Source organism: Sceloporus occidentalis, unplaced genomic scaffold, assembly GCF_023333645.1.
Source record: "Sceloporus occidentalis isolate IW3139 unplaced genomic scaffold, rSceOcc1.0.p SCAF_11, whole genome shotgun sequence".
In the NCBI taxonomy this organism is placed as follows: domain Eukaryota; kingdom Metazoa; phylum Chordata; class Lepidosauria; order Squamata; family Phrynosomatidae; genus Sceloporus; species Sceloporus occidentalis.
In genome coordinates, this window is record NW_028316991.1 from 16,201,406 (window position 1) to 16,216,180 (window position 14,775).

The window sequence follows — 14,775 nt, forward strand, 5'->3', positions numbered from 1 at the left end:
TTAATGTCCCCTAATCCCAAATCATCTGCTCAGGAAAACTAATATTATCTTTCCAATCTGATCTGTAAAAAATCTGAATATTTTTCCCCTTATTGCATGTCCTGTGAAATTATTATGAAACATGTAACAGTGTATGTAATGTTTACAAAATAATAGACAGCCGTAGCCTATCCAGGGGTGGCTCTAGATTTTTAGATGCCCATGAAAAAACATATTTATACACAGTAGGTAGAAGTGAAGATACTTAAGAACTCTCTAGACTTGATCTGAAGTCTCTGGGTGAAGCCCTTTTCCCAGAGTCTCCACATCAGATGATCTCTTGCTTTGTTGTATTTGTATGGTGGCCATTTTAGCAGCACCATGGAATCTGAATTTACATGTTTTTAGGGTGTACTTTCCTTTCTGTATTTTTAGGGCTAGCCTCCACCCCTACATGTGGATAACTCTGCTCCTTTACAAAGCCAGTCCCCGAGAAGATGGAGGGCTCTGGGTAGGGTCCCTGGGAAGTTCCCATGTATGGATATATAGTTACATAGTACATAAGGTTGAAAAAAGACCTAAGTCCATCAAGTTCAACCCTTCTACCTAACCTTCCTACTCTTGATCAAAAAGGCGGCAAAAAACCTTAATTAAGCTACTTCAAATTATCCCATCAGGGGAAAAAATTCCTTCTTGACTCCAAAAGGCAATCGGATTTCTCCTTGGATCAAGAAGCTCTAAAATATTAATTCTATTTATAGCCCTGTATGTCATGCCTTTCTAAAAAAAATATCCAGACCCCTATTGAAGGCATCTAATTTATTTGATAACACCACCTCCCTTGGAAGTGAATTCCATACCTTTATTATCCTCACTGGAAAGAATTCCTTTCCTTTGTCGTCTATGAAATCTCTGCTCTTCCAGTCTCAGAGGGTAACTCTTGTTCTTTGTACATTTCTGTTAATGAGCAGGTCACTGAAGAGCTTGTTATATTGGCCCTGCATATATTTGTATAATGTTATCATATCCCCTCTAAGACGCTGTTTTTCCAGTGTATATAAATTTTAAATTTTTTTAGTCTCTCTTCATAACTAGTATCTCCCAATCCCCTTATTAACTTTGTAGCCCTCCTTTGCACTTTTTCTAGTTCTATAATGTCCTTTTAAGGACTGGTGCCCAGAACTGTACCACTTATTCAAGGTGAGGTCTTACCATCGACCTGTAAAGAGGCAAGATGATATCCTCCTTCCGTGAATCAATACCTCTTTTTATGCATGCCCAAACCTTATTGGCCCTTGCAGCTGCTTGCTGGCATTGCGCCCAGTTCTCAAGTCTATTGTCTACCATTATTCCTAAGTCCTTCTCATTGGTAGTTTTCCCCAAGGATATTCCATTTATAGTATAGGTTGCATTTTTATTATTTTTACCATAATGCATAACTTTGCATTTATCTATGTTGAACCTCATCTGACACTGCACATCTGCACGTCCAGTCCCCAACTAAATCCTCCTGCAAAGAAGAATCAGTCCTATAAGAAATCTGTATCTCACTCCTGACAAAACTTCTGAAGAGCCCCTTAGAGCAAATGAGGCCTCCAGGCAGGCCCGGACTGGCCATCGGGCACACCGGGCATTTTCCGGATTGACGTAGGGGCTGATGGAGCTGCAGCTCCTGGCACCTACCTTAAAATAGGCTCAGTCAGGACCGGACTGACTGGGCCTATGCGGCCGCATTAACGCAGGGCATAAGTTTGTTTAACTTTATTTAACATGGAGGATGTTAAATAAAGTTAAAAAAAAAACCCTGATGTTTTAATTTAAGCCCTGTGCGGCCGCGCACCCCTAAGGCCGGCCCTGGTGGGGGCTGCCCGGCCTCCTAGAGTGGCGGACCCGGTCGCAGTTGCTGCTTACTCCGGCAACAAGGTAAGTAGGGTAAGGGAGGGGGGTGCAGTGAGAGGGGGGAGGGGGGTGCAGTGAGAGGGGGGGAGAGGGGCTAGATAGAAAGGGGGAGATAGAGGGGGTACATATTAAGAAATGGGGAAGGGGGTACATAGTCATAAGGGGGAACATAGTTAGAAGGGGCAGATAAGAAGGGGATGGGGAGAAGGGGTAGTGTGAATGCGTACAAGAATGAATGAATAAATGTGTGGATGAATTGTGTGAATGCGTATGAGAATTAATGAATTCATGTGTGGATAAATTGCTTGAATGATTTGTGAGACTGCATTAATGAATATGTGTTATTGATTTGTGTGAATGAGTGAGTAAGTGTTTGTGTCTATCATGAATGTTTAAGTGATTTGGGGAAATGCAAAGATGGTACATGAAGGGTGGGCTTTAAAAATAAATAAATAAAAATGGGCTGCTCAGTATTAAATGCCCGGGCCTATTTTTGTCCCAGTCCGGGCCTGCCTCCAGGTAACTGTGTATAGGGTAGCCCAATTTATGAGTTAATCCATCAACAAATACATTTACAATTGAGGGTAGAAAAGTACTTCTGGTAGTAAGTATCTGTTGGCATGGGATAAAATTATTTTAAAAAAGTTAAAATATTGGGTTTGGGACTCGTTTCCCTTATTTCTTTATTAGTTCAGGTCTGAGTTAGTTTATATAAGCTAGATATTTCATCACCATGATTGCAAATGTAAAATCACACCATGCATAACAACTCTACTGTGCTGAGGAAATCTATTTATGATACTTTGCTGTATAAGTTAATGATTTACCTCTGGGTGTGCATATAATAAGTAAATATTATATAAGCACTGTGATCTATTATACATTTTGTAGTTACTCAAGTGACTTCACAAATCTAATTTCACCCATAGTTAAATAATAAGTAAGAATGCATCCATATTTTCTTTGTACAGTCGCAAGCCAGACTCGACTGGACTTTTGTAGTATATTACACTATTTAACGGTTCATTTGGGAATGTTTCCAGGCCGTCAAAAACTGTACACTAATTTACATCATACATAAATAGTTCATCAGCATCACAACGCGTGTGGAAAAGGTTCCCTGATTGTCTACTACCTGGGGCAATCTTTCACAGTTCAATGATATCTATTCCAGACAAATGTGATGCAGGCATAATTATGCCCCCAGCCCCCATTGCCACATGAGTTTGTGATTTGTTCATGAGCATGGTTTTTGAAAGAAACATTGAAATGAGACCCAACTGGTCAAAATAAGATCAAATGAAACAAAAAGTTAAATGTAGCCTTCATAATGAATATGTAGAAAGACAGGTTTTCATTTGGTTGCACATGTGCCATACCTGTTTAACACAAAGTTGGCTTTGTGCATGTATGATATGAGCTGGGCTTCTGTGTAACATGGGTGAGGCGTGATGACACTTAAAAATGTCTTTGATGTAATGTGAACAAGCATGTGACAAGATGTGATGTCACAACTCTATGAAATAATGAAATTACTTACACATTTTGTTTAATGCTTGTCTCACTGCGGTCTCAACAGCTGAGAAGTAATGTTTTTTTTTCCTTTAAGGGATGCTCTACCCCCACTTTAAATCAACCCCCCCATGCATACTTTAATATGCATCTAAAATGCATTCTACATTGGTGAGGCTCCATAGGGGCACTGGGGTGTCCATTAAATATCTGCTTCATGACATTTATTAATGAATGGAATTCAAAATGCTTAGTCCATGTGCTTTCATGAGCTCTCTGTGCACCTCCTGCTTCCATATAACTATATGTTCTACATGCCACACTTGTTAACTATATCACACATACAATTCTTTCTAAGCATAAGCTGTTGTCCTGTTTTGCTCTCAATATATATATATATATGTATAAATATATATATATATATATATATATATATATATATATTCAGTACAAATATCTCCAGCCATTAGTAGCCTTAAGTAACACGCATTTAACATCGAAACATGAAACAAAAAAAAATGTACCTTGATAAATAATGTGGAATCCTTGCTTGTTCTGTGAATAATCACTGTGGAAATACAAACTGGTTTCATGAGTTGTGCTGAATAACGAAGCAGGGATTTGAGGACCGCTTAACTTCCCGATAACAGAACCAGTCTCGGCAGAACCACTTCTTACTTCCAAATAGTCATGAATTGTTTCAGTGGAAAAATTTACAAACTGCAGATGTACACCTAAGAAAAAAAAAAAGAAAAATCTCTGTTAAATTACCAAATTTATTATATTTATATTTAAAAATAAATAAATAATACAAATATTATTTATTATTATAATGTGTTATATATTACAAAAGGGAAGATATATTTTTAGTCTACATTTCATAAAATATGTTATGGTTCTGTGATGTTTTAAATATCTAACTGGGTATATTAAATAAGGACTTTAGTTTTTCATTAGCCCCAAATCTCTTATGTGCATGGGCTGGCAACAGTATCCTTAAAGACCTCATTATGTTATACAAAGCATTTACCCAGCTCTCTAGCATGTTAAAAAGACGAATGCAGGTGAGAGCCAAATGTTCTGTTTTAATTTTTGTGAACTCCTAGTTGCAAATGCATAGGAGAATTCAGCTGATTTCTTTATAAAAATGTGCTCCTTTTCCTATTTTTCAGCTATTTCCCTACATCCATCTCCTGCGCAGAAAGTAACTGGGGAGCGCAAATGCATAGGTGGCCGAACCCCCCATGCTATCATATGCATTAATGTACATAAGATGGCTTGAGTGTCCCTGTAGCACATCTACTTTTTGCAACATGTACCAACTCAACGTATCCTGCGGTGAAGTGTATGTGAGTTGAGAGGATTGTCAAATGCCAACTATTTCATTTACAATTGAGGCACTGGGAATCATTTTTTCGAATGATGCCATTAGTTATAACAGTGTTACATTCAGCAGGATAGGAGAAGCAGCAGCGTTAGTGCTATTTTTAATCTCTTGTGCTAATCCTAGTATCGGTCCAGTAAAAGCATATAGGATTTTTCATCTATTTATTATTTTTGGTAAAGATGATACCTTGGCTATTGGCTAACTGACATATAATGATTGCAAGCTTTCAAGACTAACTAGGTCTCTTCTACAGGCATACTATATGCACGAAGAAGAGACCTAGATAAAGGTATCATTACCAAATTAGCTTTCTTTCTCTGGCTAAAATGGTACAGTAAAGGTATTATTATGACACATTCCCACATAGTATTGAAACTGCTAAAATCCATACCAAACCCAATGGGAAGTTTTATAGTCCATGTGCAATCCAGACTACTTGGATAGTTTCCAGGAAATCCAGGACTCAGAATGACACCACTGAAGTCAAACATAGATCCACCGCACTGTGCTGGAAGACAACACACACAATTCTTTACATTTTCACTCTGTTTGAGGGCAGGCTGATTTCTGCCCTTTCTATGGTCTGATATTGAAAAATGTATCACCTTCTTGCCTTTTGTTTCATATTCACAGTATAAAGAACAAACTATATTCTTATCCAGACATGAAACACATTTAACACTGAGCTGGATTTTTTTTTAACATAGTGCTATCCAACTTTGTCAAAGAGTGGAAAACTTTACACTTCTAGTTTCTTTAGGGACAGTACAAAGCTCTTATAATAGTGATATGGCAATCATAGGTAACAAACATCCCTTCATGTCAATAACCCATGTTTAACCTTTTTTGAAGGAGTGATTATTGATTATTTAGCTATATTAGGGTTGCTACACCAATCTTCTGAATTTGTTTTTAGTTTTTTGTTTTCCTTTTATATTTTCATAAGGTGGGGACAAATACATCTAAATATAATTAAACCATAGTTCATATTCTCATAACTTTTTATGACCTCCATCTAAAATCCATTTTCAAACATGGTTTTATTGCAGAAAATGTTTAATAAATTACAATGTTCTTACCAATGCAAATAGGAATAGGATAATTCCATCTTCTTACAGGACCAGGCATGCATGTGATATGGGAATGTCCCTAAAAAATATATACATTTTTATATTTCAAACAATTTTTAAAAATAGGATTACAAATTAACATGTTTTAGTTATTTGATCTGTACAGTTAATACTAAATCTTACCTGGAGAGAGTATCCTTGGTCACAGTGAAATGATACCACATCACCAACCATATATCTGTCTCCAACTTTTACTCCGTTGCTTGGCATTACTGGTTCTGGACAAGAGTCTAGGCCAATAGCTGGAAATGTAAGATATGGGTTTCAGCACGGCTAGATTTAATTACTTTTCAATATACCAAAATCCATGAATAGAAGAACGATTTTTTTTTTCTGGTAAGAGATGTATATACAGTTCAACACTATATAACATAACAATTTGACTTACAGAAACAAGAGATAACACGGGCCCTGCTCAAACAAGCTTACAATCTAGAAAGAGACACAAGCAGTAAAGTGCCACTCTTAGCAATGGACCAGCCATACTAGTTAAAACAAAATAATATTGATGGACATAAATATTATCCAAAACCAGGAGAGGGACTAGAAAAGGTGAGCTAAAGGAAGGTTGGAGGAAGTTCCTAAAGAAGTGGGTCTTAAGGATTTTTTTCAATGAATGAAAGAAGGAGGTAAGACATATGTACCGGGGAAAGGGCATTACAGAGGGGTCTGCTCTTGAGAAGTTTTGTAATCAGAACTAAAAATCAGAACAGTGGGCCAAAGAAGATCAGCAGCTGAGTGGAGGGGCCAGGAAGGAGTGTATTTCTAGTAGATGAGTGGAGAGATGTAAGAAGGGAAACCGCTACAAACAGCTTTGAAAGCAGGAGTCAGGATTATGAAAGGAATCCCGAAGCATACAGGCAACAAGTGAAGAAACAGAGGGGAGAGGTATTAGTAAAGCAATGCTTGAGGATAAGTCTGACAGCAGCATTCATTTTAGATTGTAGAGGGTAAAATGGGTATGAGGCAGACCAGCTAAGAAAAGTTACAATAGCCAAAATGGGAGATCACAAGTAGACCTGTGCATGAGGCCCAAAATCATTTGGGATGAGTTCTCCGTTTCATTTTTTTAGCTCATTCCTTTTCGGACAACACATTTAATGTCCTGCCCTTTTTTATTCGCAAATGAAATTTGTTGTCAGTAAAGTAAAGGAAACAAATGTTTCCTCACTCAACTAAAATATAATAGAATCCTTATTTGACCATTAAAGGACAGTACAAAGCCACGATGGCGGTTACAGTTAAATGCGTTGGGCTTACACTTCATTCACGTTACACTTGAGATACCGGTTCGTTGTTTGACCTCTGTGGTTAAATTAGGATTATATTATATTTTAGGGCAGCTGAGTGAGGCAACGTAAATTTTCTATTCAAGCTGTTTGTTAATTTTGAGGAATCTTGTGCTGCCCCACAGCATTAGCACAGATCAATTTCATTCCAGTAGCTTGAGGTCCACAGAACTTTTACTTTATTTAATGTAAGACATTTTTACTTAATTTAATAAAGATTTACTTTACTGAGTTACTGTGTGTAACCTCTTGCATCCTAGCCTCGATTGTTTCCTGAGAAGGTTGCATTTGCTAATACATAATGAGCAGCCCCTGATAGATTTATTGGACTCATGAATGCTTTGTGTTCCCACTGTCTTAACCACCTTTTCTGGGAACATTGCCAAGTGCTAATCACCGGTTGTTTAACCCTGTCTGACCCCTTACAAAATTAATCGTCAACCGTCCCAGAAAATGAGAGGGAAGGGGGGGAGATGACTCAGCTACAGCAGGCAAAGGAATGAACACATTTTAACAACATTAAGGGGTGCCCTCATTGTTATTGGAGAATGGTACAAACATGAATGCACAGGTCTAATAGCGAGGGCATGAACAAGAGTCTCAGTAGTATCTTGTGTTAAAATTGGCAAATATGTGCAATATTTTAAGATGGAGGTGTATTTTTAAAAAACAGACTGGATGTAGTGGATGAATGTAAGGTGAGAGTCAAGGGTGACACCAAGGCAGCGAGCGTGAGGGCAGAAGAAATGATTGCACCATTAACATTGAGGGAAACTGTAGAAGGAATGATAGCGTTAGAGGGAGGACAGATAAGAAGCCCCATTTTGCAGAGATTGAGTTTTAAGAATTGTGAAGACATTCCGTTGGAAACAGATCCAAGACAGTTACTGTCACGATCTAAGAAAGAGGGAGATCGGGATAGAATGTATAGATCTGATATACACACCCTGATAATGCTAAAGACAGAATCTATAACATTAATAACCTCTTTCAGGTTAAAATTTCAGCGAAACAGGAAATTTTAGCCAGAAAATTCATAAATGCATTTTATTGATGCTAGTTTCCTTTTAAATATATATTAATTAAAAGAAATAAATGCAAAGTGCTATCATAACTTTGCATGATTGCATGAACAAGAATAGAATACTAAGTGGAGCACTGAAATAAAAATAATTGTTCATGTGGCATGTGAAGTAGATCATTATTGCACAGTACATTGAGGAATGTGGGTCTTTTTTGCTCAAAAATATAAAATGGATTCAATAATATTATTAAGCACCTGCCTTTATTATTGTTAATACCAAATTCTAAAACTTAGGAAGCATTAATAGATCAACATTTCATTTGCTAAACAGCAGGTTTTGAGTTCGGTGAACATTATCTATTCATGTTTTCTAATTAACTTCTTTTTGACGCTGCTTGAAAATCTGCAAACTAATTACAGTAATTAAATAATCAAGATTTTCGAGGTGAATCCAAGCCAAAACTATCAGCTGCATTAAAGTCATTAGGACATCTGAACATTTTTCTTTCACTTTATAATGTTTATGTCAAATTAAAAATAAAATAAAAGTTACAGTATTCTACAAATCATTTATCAAGATCATACAAGGGTTGATTCACTCACAAACATACTGAGCCAAGTTTATTGCCTTACAGCAATTGAAGAGGAGAACAAAGGACTTGGTGTACAAGAGACTAGACTCAAAAAATGTTGAAATTGCATCTTTCTTCTCTTCATCTAGTCACCATGTGTGTATTGGGGGGGGTTGGTTCCATCTGAATATGTAGTTCTTTACCAAAATCGCTGTCCACCTTTTAGCCCATAGAGGTGGGATGATGTTTGCGGCAGGAATGTATTATGGCCTAGGTGAACAAGGCTGAGGGCTTCAAGTCAACTCTGCCAATACTGAATGGGCTGGTTACAAGGGAGAGATCTAATTTATTATGGAAGACTGTGTTGAGCCAGCAAAGCCTACATATCACAAAGTGCCCTAGTGCACCCATGTGATGTCAGCACCATGTTGCTAATTCTATCCCATCCTCAACTAGCAGTAAAATAAAAAATAAATGTAGCCATGGCTCCAAATGATCTTTCACAGCAGGCTGGGGGGTTTCAAATGAGTTGGAACCTATGTTTCCTAGGTTCCTATCTACAATGGGTATATATTGCTGTGTGCCAACCCCAGGGAAGGGGGCAAGCCCAACAATATCAATCTGCTCCTATCACCTAAGATGTTGAGGTTTGAAATTCATACACTGCAACCCTAACGTTTGTAACCTACCTCTCCCATAATTAATAAAGTGAGTGGGAAAGTCCAGTCCATAAGCAGCTCTTTTTTAAGGGGTTTTATCTTTATGTAACGTGGAAGAGGAATACAATTTTCTATGATATTTAATTGAGATCTAAAGATTTTTTGCTAAAACTTTTTTTATGAAATCACAATAAAAATAGATATTTAATCACAATCATTATTCTTGTTCTTTAGTGCAACCTCAAGTGGATAGATACCATAAAATCTGAATACTTGTCTATTGAAAAAAATTAGAACCCAGATTTTGGAAACCATGAAACTTAAGTAACCTGTATTGATTAAATAGCAAAATGATTGTAGCCCTGCCATTTGTTCAGAGTTTTCAAAACACTTCCAAAATGCAAACCAATTGCAACAGTGTGTCAGAGTATCATATCTATGAGATATAGCCGGAATTTTATAGACTATTTTTGTATTCTCTGTATTCTACTGATTAGACTTGTGCATTCAGATTCATACAAACTGCAAATTTGGTCACAAAAACTAGGGCCAGAGTCCCCACAAAGCGGCTGAAAATGAAGCAAACGTCCGAAATTAGCAGGCCCTTGCACCCACACTCTCTCGCATACTCACTTTTTCACACTCTCTAAATGTTTCCCTACCTTCTCTGCTGACTACTTCTGTCGGCCGCTTCTGTATCTTCTTGTTCTTTATCTTCTCTCTTGTACCGTCTGTCTTTTATCTTCTCTCTTTTATCTTTTATGTTCTCTCTATCTTCACCTGCATCTCTGCAGACATAACCTGGCGCAGACATCTGCCAAAATGGCGGTGCTCTGGTGACGTCCTCTACTCAATACTCCAATGAGGGAGAGAATGTCGCCAAAAGTGCCACGATTTTGGCCAAAGTTTACCTTAGGGCAAAATGGCAGGGACTTTTATGACGTCCTCTCCCTCAATTCTATATTTTTGCATAAGTTCACCTTAACTCTTGCCTGGTTATGTCTGCGGAGATATGGGCAAAGAGAAGATAAAATATAAATATGGTAGATGAACAAGAAGATGCGTAAGCAGTCGGCAGAGAAGGTAGGGAAGCCTTTAGAGATTGTGAAAGAGAGCGAACGAGAATGAGAGTGCGAGAGAGTGAATGAGCATGAATGCGGGCACCTAGCAACAGATTTTGTTCAAGAACGAACCCAAAAATTTGTCTGAATTGTTTTTGGCCCCTTTGCATGTCTACTACTAATACTAGGACCAACTCACCAAATTTGACTTATTTATGCATAAGAAGGCTTAGTGATGCTCTGTAACTCAATTATGCACCATTAGGTATAAAACAATCATTTTTCTAATCCCTAAAAAGGATCAGACTTAATAATAATAGCAAACTCGGCAAACGCTTCCTAGTGAGCCCCATGAGAACAGCCGTACCTGTTTTACAAGTCCCATTACCCCTTCTGCCACTGTGTGTGCTGGAAATGGAGATATGTGTAGCCCCTGGCAATTCCTTCTTCTCCTAATGCTTGGCTCTGGCATATGATGCCATATCTCAGAGCACTTTGCCTTATTAGTTGAGGCAAAGTTTCTGCAAAGAAGAAATTATAAGATTGTAGGTCTTTGCCGCAGGCTGTATAGAGCTCTATTTTCAGACCATGGCAGCTGTTCAGGGGGCTAATGGACAGCTGTCCTTGGGCCCTAAGTTAAGCCTTTTGCCCCTTTTGCTTCATGTTAAGAACAAAATAAGAAAATGAAAGAATGAAATTAAGCAATCAAAATAAATTAAATATAATCATAAATCTATGTGTCCTGCAGAAAAAAAACCAAGAGATAGCTCAAAGGGTTTCTACACTCACGAGCTCTAGTGAGACCTGACTCCCCTACAGTACTTTGACTTTCAAAAATAGATGGCAAATAATCTCACCTCCATGTAGTAGGGCAAGTAAACCTAAGAATTGTTTTAAGCATGAATGGATTAAATGTGTGTGTCTGTTTCTTTATACATTTTCACGTGTACGTAATCTATGCCTTTTTTGTGTGGTTTATGGTTAATAGGGCATAGATATCTAGATGGATAGTCGAGCAGTCATCATAAAGGATGCACTTGGCCTGAAAGTCAGACATATTATCAGCACTCACAGCACCTGCTATTGCCAGGATAGACTGCTATTGTTACATAGTGCAACTAGGGCTAGAAAACAAATTATTTATTGATTTTCTAGTTATCTAAAACAAAAATGTTTCCGGTTCACTTAACCTTTTGACACAAAAGTCATGCTTGGCAAACTACGTCTTTTTGGTCTCTTACTAAGTGCTTGTGTGTTCTGAGCATTATTTGTGTCAAGCCATTAACGACTCATTTCATCTTTTAACTTTACATTACTTTATTTGACTCATTTGTGCTTATGCTGTATATATACATAAAAAAAGCTTTTTTCTCTGCAATTTTCCAACATTTCCAAACATCTCGAAAATAATTCTGAATTCTTTAAATTGATGTATTTTACACATTGAAAGAAATAACCTTTTAAATTCCCATGAGAATATTTAAGTGAAACAAAAAAAAACTTTTTACTCTTGTGTTGGCGGTAACTTTATCAAAGTGATTCTCATACAAAGCTGGTAAACAACTTCCAGTGTCTGCCATAAGAATAAGACAGCTTTTGAAGCTTTGCACCACAACCAGTATGCAGAATTTTGCCTTAAACAGCACTACAAATTAAAGTTTACATTAAAGCACTACAAATTAAATTTAAGGCAGAATTTTGCCTTAAACAGCACTACAAATTAAAGTTAATGTATAGCATTAAACATTTTCATGATTTGTTTTTCTGAAATGTCTACTGTTTTGAGGTATGAGGTATTAGAATGTATTAAAATAGTATTTGAAGGACAGTGTTAAGAAACAAATCCTGGATGACAGATATATATTATGCCCTGTACTGGTCAACAGGGTTGCATACTCACGATACTGCTTTTTTTTCCTGTGAGAGATCGCAGCGAACAGATCCATCAATAAACTGTTTGATCGACAACCCCACATGGGATATGCCAGAGCCTTTTCCTCCCCACCTCGGCCAGAAGGCCTGCAGGAGGGTCAGATCTTCATGGTTCCCTCCGAAGAGAACCACTGTAAGGAAAAAGGTGGGCAGCCACAAGACTTCCCCCACCTCTCCCAATAAACGACTGGAAACCAGTCCTCACTGTGGTGCAGTGCTCCAAAATGTCAAACTAAAAACGTGTCCAAAAGAAAAACGTGTTCAGACCGTGATCAAAAGTCTGTGATCCATCCTAATTGATAGGCACAAGTGCACCAACAGTGCAAATCGTGAAAATAAATAAGTTTCCAGCCATTTCTGTGAGGCCGAAAAAGAAAACATGCCCATAAGGGTCTTGGAGTGAAGGGTGCTTCATCTGTAGCGTTGGCCTTCAGTGTTCCTCGTGCTCACACATTTCACAACGATAAGTGCAGGGTTGTGAATGTGACCCAGGATTACTCTGGGGTTCAAGTGTACAACTCGGGCTCCATGCTACCTCGGCCTTAAGGCCAGAGGATCAAGCTTTTCCCCCTACCACTAGGGTACTACACTTGATGTTAGCCAAAGGCAGCATATCTGGCCCTGCAATACGCGGCCACTGTCAGGGTACGCACAGTGCCAGGGTCTGTTAGCGATAGGGTGACCAAATTTTATTTCTGCCATTCAGGGACACACTATAAAGCGGATGAGATCACACACAGGCATATATTATATATATATATATATATATATATATATATATATATATAGTAGTAGAAGCATTGTTAAAACACTCATCTACAGACACCAGACATGCCAGAAGGCTTGTTTTTCCCCTCAGAAATCTGATGGTGCTGCCACAACCACCAGGAATTCTGGGTAGGCGCATGCAACTAAGGTCAACAATGATAACTTTTACCCTGTCCAGGAACACACACAGAGAGCACCATTGACGATGCTTGGCATCTCATGTGCTGTGTAAAGGACGCTCTTTGGTTTGCCAGGAACGCCTGGTGTTGAGGAGGGAGCAGGTCACAGTCCGTGACTGCCGCAGGGTTATCCACAGCCTGCTGAGAGACTACTCTGTCAAGGACAGTCTAGAGGCTAAAGACTAGCCCCATTCTCCTCGGCCTCTCTTGAACTCTCAGGCAATCAGGAGACTTGAGAAGTCTTTCCTGATTAGCAAACCTCCCGGATTGAGGGTGCCTGGGTCAATCCGGGACATGTGGTCATCCCCAAGTCTGGCCCCGGTGTAAATCCCAAATAATTAATCCTCCCAGCAATGCATTCACATGTGTCTAGCCAGAAGCCACATGAACGTCATTTGGCTAAAGCTGGCCTCAAAGGGCCAGGGTCTCTTAGGCACTTTAAGGCTCTGTAGAAGTCCGATGTAAGCTAAGCCTCCGAGCAATTTCAGAAAATAATTTTATAGTTCATATCCCATTTGCTGCTTATATTCCTGTGACAACAGAACAGAACAAACCTGCAGCTTAATAGAGACAAAGGAAATATGTCAAGGCAGGAATTTCAATGCTTGCAGAAAGCGTGAGCCTGAATTTCTAAAAGTCAGAGAGAGGAAAGCGATTTCAAAATTATTACAAATTTATCCCATTAATGTAATCCACACAGCAGGTAAAGAGATGAATAGTGCCAGCCGTGCCAAGGACAGAATTGACCCAAACGCTACCCTGTGATATTTCATACATAGCAGATAATCAAAGTTAGAAAGAAATTAAACAAAACGAGAATCTCAATTCTTCTGGTCTACTAATTTTGTAAAAAAAATTACCAGTGTTTTGTGTTATGCATTAAACACTGAAATAAACTCTGTCTAAAAAAAAGATTTATTATTCTGATGTCTATAAATATTTAAATACATTTATTAAGACCCCACAGTAAAGTTCACTACTCCTATTTTATGTGTTCTTAAAGTACTTATGAGATTATTCCAAAGGACAGCAGCCAAAGACATTACATTACATTTATTTATAAAGCACCGGCCGATTCCACAGCGCTGTTACATTCATTAGAATAATTTATAAACACATACAATCTAGTCTTACAAAGACTAAATTGTGATTTAAACAATCTAGAAAATGTAATATTGTCTTTCCTAGGCTTGGCAACCATTAGCAGACAGAAAAGTCCAGCAAATCATATATAAAATATAGTAGCCAAAATGCATTTTGTATGCAATACTCCCAGCCCACACTAGCTAGTTGTGACCAATATAGTATCTGAAAGATACGAACTATTCAGCCGCCAATTCTGTCCGTTATCACTGCTGTAAAAAACCTCAAGCTTTATATAGTC

At 38.1% G+C, this 14,775-nt stretch overlaps 1 protein-coding gene across 1 annotated transcript in view; it reads right to left on the reverse strand.

Moving 5' to 3' along the window:
* Nucleotides 1-14,775, reverse strand: part of LOC149305636 (CUB and sushi domain-containing protein 3-like) — a 403,051-nt gene that overhangs the window by 79,765 nt on the left and 308,511 nt on the right. The window contains exons 40-43 of the mRNA XM_089477264.1: nucleotides 6,031-6,149; nucleotides 5,857-5,926; nucleotides 5,169-5,285; nucleotides 3,915-4,124 (exon numbers count right to left, since the gene is read on the reverse strand). Of these exons, the coding sequence (XP_089333390.1) occupies nucleotides 3,915-4,124; nucleotides 5,169-5,285; nucleotides 5,857-5,926; nucleotides 6,031-6,149 (516 nt within the window). The remainder of the gene's footprint in view (nucleotides 1-3,914; nucleotides 4,125-5,168; nucleotides 5,286-5,856; nucleotides 5,927-6,030; nucleotides 6,150-14,775) is intronic.